The sequence below is a fragment of the Gossypium hirsutum genome, chromosome D05, assembly GCF_007990345.1.
Source record: "Gossypium hirsutum isolate 1008001.06 chromosome D05, Gossypium_hirsutum_v2.1, whole genome shotgun sequence".
NCBI classification, from domain to species: Eukaryota; Viridiplantae; Streptophyta; class Magnoliopsida; order Malvales; family Malvaceae; genus Gossypium; species Gossypium hirsutum.
In genome coordinates this window covers 23,129,411-23,143,945 of record NC_053441.1, presented here as the reverse complement: position 1 = coordinate 23,143,945, position 14,535 = coordinate 23,129,411, and the positions used below count along the sequence as shown (strand labels likewise).

At 33.1% G+C, this 14,535-nt stretch overlaps 1 protein-coding gene across 1 annotated transcript; it reads right to left on the bottom strand.

The window, feature by feature from the left end:
- Nucleotides 1-831: 831 nt before the first annotated feature.
- On the bottom strand, nt 832-3,289 carry LOC107914108 (WAT1-related protein At1g43650). The gene is made up of 7 exons (XM_016842863.2): nt 2,996-3,289; nt 2,842-2,901; nt 2,650-2,766; nt 2,319-2,568; nt 2,081-2,239; nt 1,385-1,536; nt 832-1,261 (listed from the first exon to the last, which is right to left on the bottom strand). Exons 1-7 carry the CDS (start codon nt 3,196-3,198, stop codon nt 1,117-1,119), a joined length of 1,086 nt encoding a protein of 361 aa, XP_016698352.1. The 5' UTR covers nt 3,199-3,289; the 3' UTR covers nt 832-1,116.
- Between the last annotated feature and the right edge of the window lie 11,246 nt (nt 3,290-14,535).

Here is a 14,535-nt window from a genome sequence, read left to right as displayed (position 1 = left end):
GATATCTAATTTATTTGTATAAAAAAATGCTTAATGTAATTTTTGCCTTATAAATTTGCAATTAAGTTTATTTTGATATTTGTACTTTTTCATCCGCTTTTAATACCTTAATTTGGATTTTGTAAAAGGGTGATGACATGACATTTTAAATTGTGTCAAGTTATCACACCTCGAATTAATAAATAAATATATAATCCAAAAATTAAATAAATTGTAATTTTTCAAGTTTCATAATTCCAAAGTATTATTTCATCAATATTTTCAAAATTTATATTCATAAATAAAAGGGAATTTGATTATCAATTTTAAATATTAGTGTGAGAAAAAATTATAAATATCAAAATAGATTTAATTGTGGAGTGAAAAACTTCAATAAAAATGTATCATTGTGAATTTAATATTAGGAAATGTGTGATTTTCTTTTTCTTAATAAAAAACAAAATATTGCAGAAAGAAGAAAGAAAATGGGATTGCTGGATTTCAATTTCAAAACAAATAGAGAAATCTGACATTAAAATATTAAAAACAGTAATTATAAGATAGTAATGAAAGACAAGGAGTAGTAGGTTTTTCAGGCTTTTAACAAAGTGAGCCCTGCCCCCTGTTTTCCTTTTCTTTCTTTACAAGACCTTACTTGTATCTTTATTTCTTTTAAAGCATTTTTTTAGAAATTTTGGTCTTCCTTTTATTTATTTAAGTAGCATTTCTAATTGGAAAAACATTACAAAATCACATTTATGATATAATCACTTTGTTTTAATAGCCCTATGAACAGTCAAATTTTTTACTATTATTAGCATTCATCTTTATCACAGAATGATGTTTCATCCATTGAAGAAGGAAAAACCTTATAATTATATTTCTGCCATTGGAACCCACAAATAAAGTTTAGGTATTCACAACTGGTTTCAATGGATCAACCAAAATACTAACAAGTTAGAACAAAGACAGCAAACAAGCTAATAACACAAGCTGCAAAAAAAAGAAAAGAAGAGAAAAAAAGGATGAAATCTAAGCTGGTGTTGTCTTCCTTGAAGAGGTTCACACTGTGGAAAATGTGAGCATCAAAATGGCCAAAACCAAAAGCCATTATAGCTAATATTTGAGTCCCATCAATCACTGATGTGTAATGCACTCCAGTACAATTTCTTCTTTATTAGTACCGGGATTTTGTTCATTTCTAACCATTTTCTCATCTTCTTTCTTCTTACCCCACAACACACTGTAAAGACCACCAACCAGTAGGACAACCCCGGCAACACTGCGATATTTTAATCATTTTATTTTGAAATGATGATTATGAAATATAAGTATCAAATGATTGGACCAAAAAAATTTCATGATCGAATGTTAATCTGCAGATAGGGAGAGTAATAGTAAGTACCTTCCCCAGTGAAGGGTTTCCTTCCACAAGAATGCAGAGAAGATTGCTGTTATGACTAGAGCTAATGGAGTGAAGATTGCTGTGAAAACTGGACCTTTCTTCTCTATAGTCCATACTTGAAGCCAGTATGTGATGCCAGCAACAATTACACCCTGCCAATATCATTTTACAGTCAGCTAAAGTGCCTAAAGGGGTTGTAGATATTGGGATTCTAACCATAAACCTGTTGGTTGTTGCTTCTTAAGAGTGATCATATGAACACCAATGCTAGGCTTCTTGTTCGAGGCCATTTACCTACTTAGATAAGCACTTAGTAATCTAGAATTTACTGTTGAACATGTGGTGCAAGTGGCACAATCACTAGAGTTGGTTTTGATAGGCTCAGAAATTAGAAGGATTTCCACAATCTAGTGCGATAAATTTGGCCTAATAGGTTAAAGGACTTCTTTTTCTACGACGTGCAATGAAAAGGGTAATATATGAACTTACTGGATGGTTCTCTCTTTGGGGTGCTGTAAAAAAGGTCCATAGTGATTGGTTTGATGACCTTCAAATTGAGGCCTTCATGATTGTTATGGAAAAAAATTTAATGGCTGTTTTAGGCAATAACATGTCTCTAAATATGTTAATTTGATGGATTGAATAAGTATTAACCATATGCAAACCAACTTATAATAGATGAGATGGTTAACTTACACAATAGATTACAGCTAGAAGATGAACATCCCATCCAAGTTTCCAGGCTGATGGATTTCTCTCTGCTGCAATTGCCCAAATTGCCGATTGAATGCAACTAAAGAAGCATTGTAGAGCAGTGAGGCGTAGTTTGGCCGGATATTGCTTCACTATGCGACCCTAAGATCGAAAACATGTCGTCAAAGGATAATTAAAGGGATCATGAATGAAAAGGAGAGCATGTTAATTCAGATCAAACCTGCAAAACAAGCCACATGGACCATGCTGTATTGGCTGAAAGCATGATAAGGCAACCTTTTATCCACACTCCAACAGGGTGATCCTTAGCAATGGAGTCTGCAGTTTGGTTTTGAGTTTCCGGATACCAGTTCATGAACTTTATAGTTGGCCCCTTAACAAAAGCAAACACCAAAGCTCCTGAAAGACTGATTACTGAACCTAACACCTTGGCTAGTCCTGGAAATTTTCGTACCGATATGCTTTCCATCCTGAAATATTCGAAGTTAGTCCTTTAGCTAGTTAAAGAGATATCGAATATATATTATCTTTTTCATATTTTTGAGGAATACCTTAAGCAAACAGCAATGATTAAGGTAAGAACAGGAATGGTGTTGGTTGTGGCAGCAGCAAATGTTGCAGTGGTGTATTTTATTGCAACAGAGTAGAGATTTAAACTCAAGGTGAGCCTGAATGAAGTAGTGTTAAAATCTGAATTATGGGTGGACATTGGATAATAACATCAAGTAAGATTCAGTTTGTACCCGCATAACGAAATCAAGAAGATCTTGATGATTAAATTGTATGATAGAGATGTCTGCTTACTGCAAATTACAAGTTTCCCAAACTAAAATGAGCAAAACTAGGACAGATTGAGGGTTTATGCAATCAAGAAATATATTATGTACAAGAGGAAACCTTTCAAGGAAGAAAGCGAATGGTGCTAACGTGATCGTGGCAAAGGCTTGCCGATACACCACAAACACATAAGGGTTCATTCCTTTGGAAATTGCTGCTTTTGAAAACAAGGCCATGCCTGCATATATAAACTGTACAAAGAGCATTGCAATGTAAGGCTTATGGTTTTCCATAAGCATTGCATATTTAAGTATGCTCTTCATGTTGTTATCCCTCTCAGTTTCCTTTTGTCAGTCTTCAATTGATAAGCTCTTCAATATATAGAGAAAAAAACAAAGCACTCAGTAGTCTCCTTTGGCACTTTTTTCAAAAATCTTTTTCTATATTTATTTCTTCCTACATGTCAATACTAAGTTAAAGTGGAATGTGTTTCTGCTTGATTGAGAAAAACACTTCAAAAACAGTCATCTGAGTCTTGTCATAGTGGCATGGTGGACCACTAGAAAAACACTTTTTCCTACTTTTCATGACTCAAAGCATGGGTTTAATGAATAGTAGAGTGAAAAATTTACTTTTACTAGATATCTGCCATAAGCAAATTCAGCATCTAATCCTTTTCAACCAACATGAAAGCTTGCTTAATAGCATGGTGGTGGAGGGATAGTTATCCAAAGGCAATGGCAAATATGGCTAAGAGCGTCCTCAAGTTTGCAAATTGAATACCAACTAAGAAGGATGGGGGGATATGCACTGAAGCAAAAATAGTACAACATCCAATTACACAAAATGGAGATGAAAGTCTACGTTGAGCTTAGTTCTTGGGCTAGGTTAGACCAGGCTAGTCTATGCTACGCTATGCTATCCGTAGTTGCTTATGGGATGCTACCCTGCAAGAACCCATTGTAATGCAGAGTGAAAAGAATCAGTTCCAATGGCTTTCAGGGACCCTGTAGTATGACAGATTGGGAAGCAAAGAACAAGGCTTTATGCATATGTGTTTTTTAAGACCAAGGCTGACAGACAACTTGTTAATAAAGTGTCCTCCCAAGTCCTAACACTATATTTCAGGCATATTTAACACATCAACCAACACCAAGGTTTCTTCTTGGGAATCTAGTTCAAAGTTTCACTTGCCATGTGAAAAACTCTTGAAAATTTTGTGACATATTTAACATATAGACCAACTAGTTGTTCAGAGTCTCACTTGAGTCAAACCATTACAACCTTGTCCGTTTTCACTACTTCCATGAACCGAAAATCTCAATAATGATGCACTATAAAAGGTACAGCAAGATAACAAGATAAACACATCTACAGGATCCAAAACTAGCAAATCTTGGTTGAAGTTGCCTGCTTGTCAGTAAAAAATTTCAGACACCATGATATGATCATCACAATCTTTGTCCCGGGGTTTCGATTTATCGTACGATACAAATTCGAGGTTTATGATCTTGCAAGTTGCACTTGTGTCTCCGTGTTGAGTATATCTTATATCCCAACATGAATCATTGCAGTATTTATAAAGTCAATACAAGAATCATGAACAAAGAAGCAAGCCTTTGTTTTTTTTTGTGGTGAGTTATGTAAGAAAATGAGCATGTGAGGTTATTGCAAAGCTGCTTACCTGTCTTTTTCTAGGAATTTAGACATGTTTTATTTTGATTTCACAAACAGTTGAAATTTAGAACCCACTGTTTGCAGACAATAATGGAAGCATTCCACCAGCCATGCTAGGGCACGTTCCTATTTATGATTCGTTTTTTGAAGGAAGACCTCTACGTAAACACATCCCTTCCAAACCACTCACTACAGCAAACAGATTTCTTCATCTCAATGTGTTTGATCTGTTCTTCATTAACAGTGTCATCCATTTCACCATTTCTAACCATATTTTCTTATGAAACCGAAACCAAAGAGAAATTAGGCACGGTTGCTAATATGATCATTGAAACTCAAATATCATATAGCTGAATTCCCACTTATCCTGATATGGTAATGAATGGCTAAAAGCAAGGAATCTTAAAATGGAAGACATACCTATAGCTGGTCTAATCAATAATCCCATACTTAAATCCAGGGCCAATTTTGGAGCTAGATTTTGGTCATTTTTAAATTAGTGCAAGTAATAAAAAGCTTGTCTGATATCACATAGACATATACACATGATATTTCAAAATATCAGTCTGTTTTTAGACTTGTTTGAGCTTATTGTGACAGGAGGTTAAATAAAGTAGTTCAAAAATAGAACTGTAAGGGTACAAAAGTTCCAACTAAAAGTATATAAAAATAGAAATGTAAGCTCTCCTCCTTCAATAATGCAACTTCATCATTTCAATCCTCTCCCCTTTTTTACTTTCTGATCCTCAAGTCTTTCAACGTGTTATGTTCTTTCCTTTCTGCTTCCATGACTTTCCTTTCAATGTAAGTCATCATCCCTTACCATCCCCTTTCTGAATGTTAGGTATCATATACGCTTTTTTTAATCACATCGTGTTTATCGTGGTTGCGAGCATAATGAATATTATCGTGACGAATTGCAGCAGCCATAACGTCGTGCTACATTCGTTGTTTAAATGTCGAAAAATGGAATCTTTGTAATGGCTTGAAATTTGCTTTTGACAACTGCACCTAATAAAGTAGTTTCTTACTTGTAGAGCAATTTAAACACAAGAGCTAATATCCCTAAAACCATTACCTGAAGAACCCAAATAAGCAAATAGGATCACATGTCTGGATCACCCACCATTGTCTGCCAAGCCAGATCTGCTGAGTCATATCAATGGACATGGATGTAGGGCAAAAAGCAGCTACACTAAAAATGAAGTCATTGATGAAGCAAGGCTTTGACATTGAATACATACAAACCAGGATTAAGATTGAATATGATGAAGAGGGAGTTTGAGGAAGCACAAGCTTGTGAAAGAATTGAGCACGTGTTCCTGTTTAGTCACTGTTGGTCGATAGCCAAATTGCAAGAGTGTTGAGTAGTGAGGCCTACCACTACATTTTTCCATGAAAATATGTTCTGCTTTCAGTGCCCATCTTGTGACAGGTTACACCATTTAGTCCCACTCATTTCCACTCTGTACATGCAACCGATATCTACTCTTCGTGAGATATGGAATAAATAAAGTTGTAGTCTTGTCAATAGAAGTTGAAACAGTTAAATCTTTTATTTATAGCCAATTCGATTCTATATAATCAAATTCAATATAACTACAGTGTAGGGATATCGAAGAAATATTAATTTCTGGCCATGGGCCAATGATAATCTTCATGGATTATAGAACATCACTTACGAAAGTGATGTCTGATTATCAAATTATGGGGCACACTCATACTTAATGTGTAGAGAAGTGGTTCAATCCTCTTAGAGTTGCTCCAGTACAGAATCACCTTCCTTTTTTTTGTAATCCAAAAGTCGAAGCTTTTCTGGAGTAATCTTATCCGTTCAATATTTGCTTGAATAAGTTGACTTGTATTTTTATTTCACGATAAAATCAATAAAGTTTTGAACCATTAAAAGCCATACCTATTCTAGAAAGATTCTTCAGTCAAATATTTTGATTTTTAGGATTTTTTAATTTATAAAGTTATTGATATCTATTTTTAGATTGTACTACATCTAAATTAAGAGCTACTAGTTGTGACTATTCTGTCTTATACCTTAGCAACACAAAGTGGCTATTATTATTACCTTCAATTGGCTTTAGAGATATTCTCTTAGAGATTTATGAGTGTAATGGAGACTGAAATCAGTTTTATCCAAATAGTTCCTCTAATCAACTTTGGGCAATAAGAATGGAAGCTTACCTTGAGGATTATAAAGTTCTTTCGCTGCCAAATAATCCAAATCAAAAGCTACAAAGAAAAAAAAACATACAAGTGCGGGACTATATCAAAGAAGAATACATGGGAGACAAAGCATAAAGGTGTCCATTTTATTAAGAGAATTATATTGTAAAGGATGAAAGAGTTTGAGACAACCTAAGAATTGCTAATTGGCATTGCCAACAAGGTAAGGTTGCCTGGAGCTCAATTTTTAGATTCTATAATTGTTGAGAAAATTCTTGCAATGGTTCCTAAAAGATATGAAGCTTCAATAACCTTCTTAGAAACACAAAGGATTTATCAAAAATTACTTTGGCATAGCTGTTAAATGCGTTTCAAGCTCAAGAGTAGCAGAGACATATTGTTGAAGAAGCTTTGCCAGACAAAAGTAGGAAAACATAAGAAGAAGATTGACAGAAAAACTGAGGTGACATTTGCTAAAAAATCCACAATCGGAGTAAGGGTAAGAATTCAAAGAAAAAAATACCCGCCTTATCAGTATTGTGGTAAAATAGGTCATCCACCGTACAAATGTAGCAAACGCAATCAATTTGACATGAAATTGTGATTTGCAAAAGCAACTTAAAGAAACATGAAGAAGCCCATGTAGCTTATTAAGAAGTGAGTTTGTTGCAACGTGTTTTTCAACTAAAAGTTGTATAGAAAGCTTGATTTTTAGTGGCATATCGTTAATTTAAAAATTTAGAGTAAAATTTATTAATAGTTTTGTTTTCCTGAAAATATCACCAACTAAAGGTGTTATGAGATTTCCAAAACGGAGGAAGTTAAATTCATGGTATGTTAAACCCTTCAAAGTCCTAAAAATGGTTAGAGAAATTGCATATAAGATAGTGTTACCACCTCAACTATTTGGTGTGCATTATGTGTTACATGTTTCTATGTAGGGGTTCAATTATTAACTGAACCAAATTACTATTAATCAGATTACTCGAAATGTTAAAATCTTTAAATTGAATCTAAATATTTCAGTTAATTTAGTTAGTTAACCAAAATTTATATATTTTTATCTTTTGGTTAAAATAAGTATAAAATATATTTAAAAAATACATTAGTTCATTTTTTTAATAGTTAAAAAATATATTATATATATTATTTATTTTGATTAATATAAAAAATAATAATTCAAAAATTACATTGCTAATATAAAAAATATTTTTTATATAATATATTATTTATTTTGATTAATTACCTGATTTTGAACTGAATTAACCAATAACCAGAATTGTAAAAAATTATTAATCGACTTATACATTGTTAAATAAAGCCTCGTGGAGTTCAAGCCTCTACAAGTTCAAGAGGATTTGACGAATCATGAAATTATTCATCGAAAAGGACGTAAAACTATTCCTTCCGTAAAAGTTCAGTGGAGCAATCATACGCCAAGAGAAGATACTTGGAAAAATGAAGAAAATATGAAGAAACATTATTCTTACTTATTTAAAAAGGATAATTTAAGTTAATACCCGTAAATTTTTATGATTTTATAATTATATTATTACCAATTTGAGTAACTCTCTTAAACTTTGTTTTTCTATTAATTATTAATTATAAGAGGTTAGAGGTGATTATAGAAAATCATTTTTTTTGGAAAAATAAAAGAGAAGGGAAATTTTGTTTTTGGTGCATATTGTTTAATAATAGCATCAATTTTTGCAATATATTTCCTAGGTAATGTGGACTCATTTACTTTAAAAAGTTTATAAATTTTAGATCCCTACATTTTAAATGATTCTTAGTTTCGTGTTCTATAACTCGAGCTATAGTCTTTTAAAATAAATATATATTTTTAGTTCACTTTTATAATTGATGTCTAAAAACATTGTTTAAATTATGCTAATTTATTTAATCTTGGATAAGTTTATGAACTTTTGGAGAAGAGCCAATGTTACAAAGGGAAAGAGGTATGTATAACATTATTGCTATATTTGATTGGCCATTTTTATGGAAGTAATATTCACCCAACTCTCTTTATAATTGTCACGGTCTATAATAACATTTTACTATAATAACTAAGTTTACAGTAGAATGGTTTTTTTTTATATTTTTTATTTTAACTCTCTATAATAGATTTTCACTTATAATAACAAATATAGTTATGAAGTACATTATTTATCAAATGAGTTCTCTGTAACAACATATTGTCTAAAATTTTAACTAAAATTATATTTATTTCATATAAACAAGCTTATTGATTATAATTTATTAAATAAAAATTATCTTAATTAAAATATTACTTCAATAAAATATTTAAATATCACATTAAAAATTCTATAATAGTCTTCAATTACAAATATCAAATTAATAAACTGTTAAGTTTCCTGATTAAATATTCTACTACGAATTTGGAACAATATAAACTTATAAATTGATTACTTGAATTTAATAACTTGTGATAAGTTAATTAATTTAATTTGATAACTCGTTAAACTTGTTAGAATTATGAACTTCATAATTAATCATGTGAAAGAATGTAAAACAAAATATGCATAAAAGCAACAATGCATTCACTTACTATATGTCTTTTAATTTTGTTGATTTGATTCTCACTTTCTTTTTTGAACATAATTCTCATTTTCTTTATTCAACAAAAATTCATCATATGAATTCTATGGTAAATTTACAACAAGTATCTCTCTATAACAGAATATCGTTATAGGTGTATAATAACCACATTTCTATAATAGATAAAATCTTGACAAACAAATCAGGTTGTTATAGAAAGGATTCACGGTAAATAAATGAGTTTAATGCCTTGTATTTGATTGACAAATGAGATCATCGACCCTACTAATGGGTTATAATAGTTAGTTTAGGCCTGGGAGCAAGTTATAATGGTTAGTACAGGCTCCACTAACAGGTGATAATAGTTAGCACATACCCTGCTAGCGGGTTACAATAGTTAGCATAGGCCCTACAACCAAGTTATTATAGTTAGTTTTGCTATTATGTTGAAATTTTACTTATACCTTTAATATAAATATATTGTTTTAGTGATATGTATAGATGAATAACTGAGTCGCCCTTTAATCTTAGGAGCATCTTTGATGTTGTCGTATTGAAAACATAAATGGTATCATGATTTATTATTTTATGTTTTTTTTTCTTTCTCAACTATCCTCATTTATATATGTTAATAGTAGAACGATACTTTTAACAACTTATGGTTATACTTACTGACCAATAGTCGTTAATTCTTTTATCCCCTTTTCCTTTTCAGATACATAATGGAGAAGTCTTAACATTTGGGAGCTAGAAGGTTTTCATGGCAGCCTACTTTAGCATTTTAATCACTCTTTTTTTTTAAAAAAAAACAACAAGACTCTTATTTTGTATAAGTGGTATTAAGTTCTTACTTTGTCTAACTTATCTTAAGATTACTTGTTTTCATAATCATGTTTTTCTTTATGTGAAATGTTTTTTTTTTATATCATCTTAAACAATACTTAAATTATTGAATATTGTACTAAGACGATATTGCTGTATCATGATCCATCTTTGGGGCGTGATGATTGTTGGAAACTATGTCTGTACAAGCCCAATTTTTAGCCCAAAACCCAATTAACCCTAAACTAAACAAAAACAATTATAACCCAGCAAACCTCAGCCCAATAACCTACCCAAACCCGAATAGCCCAATAACAAACCCAAAAATAAACCCAACAGCCTAACCCAATTACAAACCAAAGCCCAAAGCAGCAACCCAATACCCAACTAAACCAGACCCAACAACCCACTAACCCGAGGCCCAATGCCTAGGCCCAATAAAAAAATCTGCCTAGGGTTTCAAAAAGAAACCCTAGCGCCGCACCTAGGCACTGCCGCCCCTCTGACTTTTGGTCTTCTGCCACTGCCGCCATGTCACGTCGCCACCGCCCCGGTCACGTTGCCACCCCCACTTGCGCCATTACCTGCAAAGAAGAGAACAAGCAAACAAAGAACGCAGGCAGTAGAAAATCGGCTATAAAAGCCAACAAAAATGTAACTTTGTTTCTTCTTCTAGCGATTTTTGTAACACGAAATAGAGATTAGCTAAAAGAAAATAAAATACAAATCATTCAAGGTGATTTCACCATACTATTTCTCTGTTTCTTGTTCCTCTTTTCGCAAATTTTTTTTTATTTTATTTTGATTTTATTTTCGTAAGAAAATAAAAAAGGGGGAAGAAAACTTTACCTGTGCCGCGCCGGAGGAAGAGGAGACGAACGGTTCTCCTCGTTCTTCGGGTTTTAGGCTCGTTTTTCCGGGGATTTGGCCTTGGGTTCACGTCCTAGAGACGTTTGGCTTCAAAAAGGGGACCAAAAAGGTCTGATTTAGAACCTTCAGCCGCCACACACGGTGGCGCTATGGCGGAGGCTCGCCGGAATCCTTGGCCGGACCATGGTCGGAATTGGGGCTTGAAAGAGAGAAAAGAGAGAGTTTTCTCTCTATACTTTTTAAAAAAAATGATGAAACTGTTTTTTTTAGTTTATTTTTAATATTTATATTAAACATGAAACGGCGCCGTTTTGGTGAGGGGATCCGCGCGTCGACCCGACCCGCACCCAAGGATCCGCGCGTTTTCGTTTAAGGGTCTATTTTCGCAATTAGTCCCTTTGATTTTGTGGCACTTTCAGGACAATTTTTCGCATATTTGCAATTTCGGCCATAAGTTTCTCTTTTGTTTAAATTTGGTCCGTGACTATGAGTTTGGACTTCGCTTGAACGGCGTCGTTTGGTCAGTGTGGGATATTTCCTAATTGGCCCTTCTATTTTTCGCGCGCCTCACATTTTGATCCCTTACCCTATTTTATTTTTGATTTCAGCCCTGAGATTTCGCTTCAGTTTTGATTTAGTCCTATTATTATTATTATTATTACCTACTTATTTATATTTATTTTATTAAAATTTCGGTATATGTATAAATACGTGCATATATTTTTATGATATAATACATTATTTTTGTAACATATATGTATATATGTATATATATTTTTATATATATATATTTTACAACTTATATACATATCTATATATATATTTTCATTTTCATAAATATATACATATTTATTTTTTCTTTTATACATTTAAATATACTTTATATATTTTGTTAATTTATATATATACATATTTTAGTTTATGCCTATATATATCTTTTTATATTTAATTGTATTTGTTACTTATTTATTTCATTTTCGTTATTATTTTGAATGAATGTTTTAATTTATTTGTTTATATATATTGTTATTTTATATGATTGTAGGAATGACTTTTATTTATTTTATATTGTTGCTATTACTCGTATCATTTTTTATTTTTATGTGTATTATGATTTTACCACGTATAACAACAATGTAATTTGCTTTCACATTTTTTACTACAATTTTCGTGTTTTATTTTACGCGATATAACAAAATTTGTTTTTTAAAAAAATATTTCGTGTTTAGATTCGAAAGGATCATACCCTAACTTACTGGGTTTCGATTTTCATAATAAATCGAAATACACGAATCTTTTCAAACTCAAGTTTTTAAACGATCTCGGGAATTAAGAAAAGATCGTGCCCTAACTTACTGGGCCTGATTTATTTCTAAACCCGAGATAATAAAATATCTTTTAAATAAGCATTTTTCATCCGCGTATCGGGAATTCGAGACATTGTGTCCTAACTTACTGGATATGATTCTCTATCTCGAATAACGTGAAATATCCCATTTTTCCTGAAAATTTTCAACGTTTTAATACAAGGATCGTATTTTTAAAATTCTTCAAGGTTCTCAATTTTCAACATTAAGACATTAAGTAATCAACTAGGTACCAATTTTGGGCGTATCGAGGGTGCTAATCCTTCCTCGTGCGTAACCGACTCCCGAACCCGTTTTTCTGAATTTCATGGACCAAACTTGTTGTTTTAATAAAATCAAACCGTTTATTAAAAACAACCCCTTTTCGAGGTGATCCAATCACACCTCATAAAAAAAGAGGATTGGTAGTGACTCCCGTTTTTTTTGTTTTCGTCAAAACCCAAGTCGACCCCGTTTTCCATCCAAAAAATGGTGTCAACAGCTTGGCGACTCCGCTAGGGACTTTAAATAAGAGAGTCAAGCCACGAGTTGATTATTTCTTGTCTTTTTGTCGAAAGTTGAAAATTTGGTTTAAATATATGATCCTCTCATTGCGGTTTAAATTTATTTTGAGTTATAATCATGTTTTGTATTTTAAATTTTTATATATGTCTGCACATTGCATTGCATGACCGTTGGTTACACCTTTTAAGTGGGAGTGAGAAGCTACTCCTTCGTGAGGTTTTCACCTCCGTGCAGGATAGCTGATCGCTTTCGGGATACATTCGTACCTATGACTTCGTGAGATTTTCATCTCCGTGCAGCTATAGGGAAATGTATTCCCCTGAACCGAACTCGGTCTGTATGAGCCTATAATGGGTGAAGATCGAGGAATCTGCTGGTTCAGGTCCCTTATCTTTAGAACCAACCCTCATATAGTGGACTTAGGAACCTAACCTAGATAGAGCCACTCCAAACCTCTAGTAGTCACCCGACTAGGTGCTTTTTTTTCTTGTTTGTCTCTGTGTTGTACTAACATATCGTGTTTTGTTTTGATTATGATTGCATCGCATCTGCATCTGCATCTTAGGAAAGAGATATTGATTCAAGTCCGATTACTAAATTAGAAAGCTTGTCATGGAATACGGATTCCTTGATAAAGTGGAAAACAATACGACTTCCCAAATATATTTTGAGAAACACAAGAAGGGCGATGAAAGAGTTCGTGATCTTTACTTCGTGGCCTAAGGGTTCGAGACGATTATCCAAAAGCCTTCGACAAGCTGACGAGCCTTATGAAGATGGGCAGATAATGGATCGCGACCAAGATCAAGAAAATGAGCCAGCAATGGCATCTATTGGCAAGATTACCTCAAACATGCGGATGAAGAAAAAGACCGATGTTGTTTCTTAGAATATAAGGGTGAGGTCGTACATGTATCCATTTTATGTAAGGGAATTTGCTTTCTAGAAAAGTTTCCTAAATGTAATTGAATCAGAATCAACGTCTCTTTAGGCATTCATTTCATGCATTTGCATTACATTGATGCATTAAAATCCATTGAAAGAGTCTAAACGAGTAAATTTATTTCAGCTAACCTGGAAACCAACCTACCAAACCAACACCCTTGCACTACCGGAACAGGAACTAAAGAAATGGATCAAAGATTAGAGAAACTGGAGCAAATGCAGAAAGAAATGCAAGAACAGCTACAGGTGCAAATGAAAGAACATATGGAAAAGATCCAGAAAGACATGGTACAAAAGATGAAGGAGTCTCAAGATGACTTAATGACTAAATTGACGCAATTAATAACCAAGGGAGTGGATAAAAGGGAAAGGTCCTGTGATTTGCGATGAAGAAGAAAATAATGATGAACCACTTTTTCCTCCAGGTTTCATGCCTCCGCATGCGCAAGTTCAGACTGAACCACATCCACGAAGACCTTCTGTTTCGATTAGGCCTCAGCATTTTCAAGGTGATGCTTCAATGCCGAAGAACCTTCAGGTCAGATCTGGTTCTAGTCCTGACGATAATCTGGTTAATTTTGTTGTCCAGGATTTCGATGAAGTAGCTGAGAAAGACAAGGTGAAGGAAGAATTACCAAAGCAGTTTGAGGAGAAATAAAAATGGATTGAAGAGAAGTTTAGGGCGATAGAAAGTATCGACAACTATCATGGAATAGATGCGAAAGATATGAGCTTAGT